Genomic DNA, 3295 nt, shown 5'->3' with positions numbered 1-3295 from the left:
ATATATTTACGGTAGGAAATTTACAAAATATCTTCATGGAACATGATCTTTACTTAATATCCTAATGATTTTCAGCATAAAAGAAAAATCTATAATTTTGGCCCATACAGTGTATTGTTGGCAATTGCTACAAATATAACCGTGCGAATTAAGACTGGTTTTGTGGTCCAGGGTCACTAATGTTACACAACATTTCTATTTCAAATAAAGGCTGTTCTTTTAAACTTTCTATTCATCAAAGAATCCTGAAAAAAAAAAATTCTTAAGCCATACAACTATTTTCAACATCGATAATAATAATAAATGTTTCTTGAACAGCAAATCAGTATATTAGAATGATTTCTGAAGGATCATGTGATACTGAAGACTGGAGTAATGATGCTGAAAATGCAGCTTTGATCACAGGAATAAATTACATTTTAATATATACATTCAAATAGAAAACTGCTATTTTAAATTGTACAAATATTTCTATTTTTACTATATTTTTGATCAAATAAAGGCAGCCTGTGTGAGCAAAAGAAAGCATTAAAAATTCCTACAAACCCTAAACTTTTGAACGGTAGTGCATTTCTGGGGTTCATCATACTGTTGGGTGCCGTAATGTTATTGATGGGCTGAACACTAAAACTAGCATTCTCCTGTGGGAGAAAGATCTTAATTTCTTATTGGTGTTGCAGCTCATTTGCATAAAGTTAAACTTTGTTGCACCACTAGACACATCCACACTGCATCGTCAACAGTCACTGTTGCTCATGTTACCTGGAATCAGCAGCTCTCAATGAAAATGAATGACTTCAGGGAACTTTCTTACTGCGCATCTCTATCAGTGTGAACGTTTTTTTGAAACCCTGAGTTTGGAGCTGTACAGAACACAGGATCCAGAACCTTCCACGAGCCGAGGGCCGGTTATAACTGTGTTAATTCATGTTAAAGTCCAGGGTCTAGCTAGTGTATGAAATGAAATAGATAAGATGAAATCTACTGCTTTTACCCTGAAAAAAGTAAGGGTTTCCTACCTGTGATGATCAATGAAAATTAGGTGATGAAGAAATTCACAGTAAAAGGGACAGAGCAAAGAAAAGAGCCCAGAAATGGCCCTAGAGCCTCTCAGGAGTTATTAGATCAGAGATGTTGAGAAAAAAAAAAAAAAAAGAAGCTGCTTTTTCCATACAATGAAAAATAAAAACATGACTTGCTCGCCAATGGATGCTCTGCAGTGAATGGGTGCCGTCAGAATGAGTCCAAACAGCTGATAAAAACATCACAGTAATTCACAAGTAATCCACATGACTCCAGTCCATCAATTAACGTCTTGTGAACAGAAAAGCTGCATGTTTGAAAAAAAAAATAAAAAATCCATCAAGGCATTTTAACTTTAAACCATCACTTCTGAGCAAAATACAAGTCCATAATCCAAACAATTTCTCCAGTGAAAAAGTCCCCTTTTGTCCTCTCATAGCAAAATTCATATGCTTGTAAATGGCGCCTCATCTTTGCATATTTCTCTCCTGATTCAGATAAGACAACTTTTTCACTTGAGAAAGCAATATTATGAACAGACGACTCATCAATAGCCAAAAACAATAGTTTGAAGTTGTCTTAATAATGGATTTGTCTCTTACAAACACAGTTTTTCCATTCATAAGATGTTAATTGTTGGACTGGAGTCATGTGGATTACTTGTGGATTATTGTGATGTTTTTATCAGCTGTTTGGACTCTCATTCTGACGGCACCCATTCACTCCATTGGTGAGCAAATGATATAATGCTAAATTTCTCCAAATCTGTTCTGATGAAGAAACAAACTCATCTACATCTTGGATGGCCTGAGGGTGAATGCATTTTGATTTTTGGGTGAAGTTTTCATTTAAAGGTTCATCAGTTTAAAAAAAACAATTTTCCTATAGAGAAAATGAATGTAGTTTGTACTTATTTAACCCGACTGTCGCACTATATACCTTTATAGGAGTTTGACAGCTGTGGTCATTATAAACTCTCATGTAAGAGCTGTTTTCTTGGAAAAATAACAGCACAGAACTTTGGAACGACATGAGGGCAAGTAAATAAAGCCAGATTTTTCATGTTTGGCTGATCTCTTAACACACGCGAGCGGCTCCTCCGCATATCAAATCAGGATCACCGCAGCAGGCTGTGAGAGAGCGCCTCTCCCTTTTACTGTGGGTGTGTTTTAGTGGTGGTGGGAGGTAAGGGATGGAGATCGAGGTCAGGGCTGAGTGAACGGACGTGGGTGGACACGGAGGGGACAGTGGTTCTGGTGAAATCCTCACCATTCCTTGGGTAATGAGCCAGCTGTCTATGGGCTCCAACTCAGCGTTAGGACCTATTACATTCGGCTAAATCAACAACAGAAAACACCTTACAGATGTGAAGAAGAACAAAGCACCCACCACAAACAAATACACCTCCGTCTTCAGGAGAACTGAAGTGTGTCATTTAAGGCAAGAGAAAGTAACTTTGAGTCAATGAACTAAGGTAGATGGAGTGGAAAAACAAACAAAGAGGGGGAAAAAGAGGTGTAAACTTTGACCCATGGGCTGATTGCTATGAATTGCACCTCTAAACCACGTCCGTTATGTAACCATGGCTGATTTCAACACATGCATGTCTGGTAACAGAGATACAATCAGTCTATAATGATTTCCTAATATCACTCTTGAAGATTTCATAATTTTTTATATTAAGTTTATTCAAAAACATGTTTTTGTGTTCAAGTTAAAAACTGAGTTAGCTGCCTTAAACTGCCACTAATAGAATAATAAGGGATCTTATTTAAGGGTCAATGAGTTGGTGCTCCTTTTGTGCCCAGATCTATTAATTTATTCATAAATAAATATAAAATGATACACACAATAACTTGAACACACCACTTGACTGAGGATGATCGTGTGTAAATTCAGTGCGAAGGTTTTTTTTTGGCAAGATGATACAGCTGTCCTGTGATACAAAAGCCTTGTTAAAAGAATTAAATTCTTAAAGGGATAGTTGACACAAAAATGAAAATTCTGTCATTAATTACTCACCCTCATGTCGTTCCAAACCCATAAGACATTTGTTCATCTTCAGGACACATTTTAAGATATTTTTGATGAAATCCGAGAGCTTTCTGACCCTCCATAGACAGCAATGCAACTGACACGATCAAGACCCAGAAAGGCAGTAAGGACTAGGGCTGTCAAAAAAAATTTTGAATTTCGAATATTCGTCGAATTTAAAATAAAAATCTACATTCGAATGCAAAAACGTTGCATTCGAATTTTAGGTGTGCGTCAG

At 36.7% G+C, this 3295-nt stretch overlaps 1 protein-coding gene across 7 annotated transcripts in view; it reads right to left on the bottom strand.

The window, feature by feature from the left end:
* The window catches only part of tom1l2a (target of myb1 like 2 membrane trafficking protein a), a 37358-nt gene that overhangs the window by 4455 nt on the left and 29608 nt on the right, over positions 1–3295 (bottom strand). For 3 of the 7 annotated variants that reach the window (XM_016452555.1, XM_016452556.1, XM_016452557.1), the window contains one exon: positions 2293–2358. The exons of the other annotated variants lie outside the window; for them this stretch is intronic. In XM_016452555.1, the coding sequence (XP_016308041.1) occupies positions 2293–2358 (66 nt within the window). The remainder of the gene's footprint in view (positions 1–2292; positions 2359–3295) is intronic. 7 annotated transcript variants of the gene reach the window in all.

This window comes from Sinocyclocheilus anshuiensis, unplaced genomic scaffold, assembly GCF_001515605.1.
Source record: "Sinocyclocheilus anshuiensis isolate Anshui unplaced genomic scaffold, SAMN03320099.WGS_v1.1 scaffold1265, whole genome shotgun sequence".
Taxonomy (NCBI): Eukaryota; Metazoa; Chordata; class Actinopteri; order Cypriniformes; family Cyprinidae; genus Sinocyclocheilus; species Sinocyclocheilus anshuiensis.
Note: the sequence above shows the minus strand (reverse complement) of the source record. Positions and strands in the feature narration are given on the sequence as shown.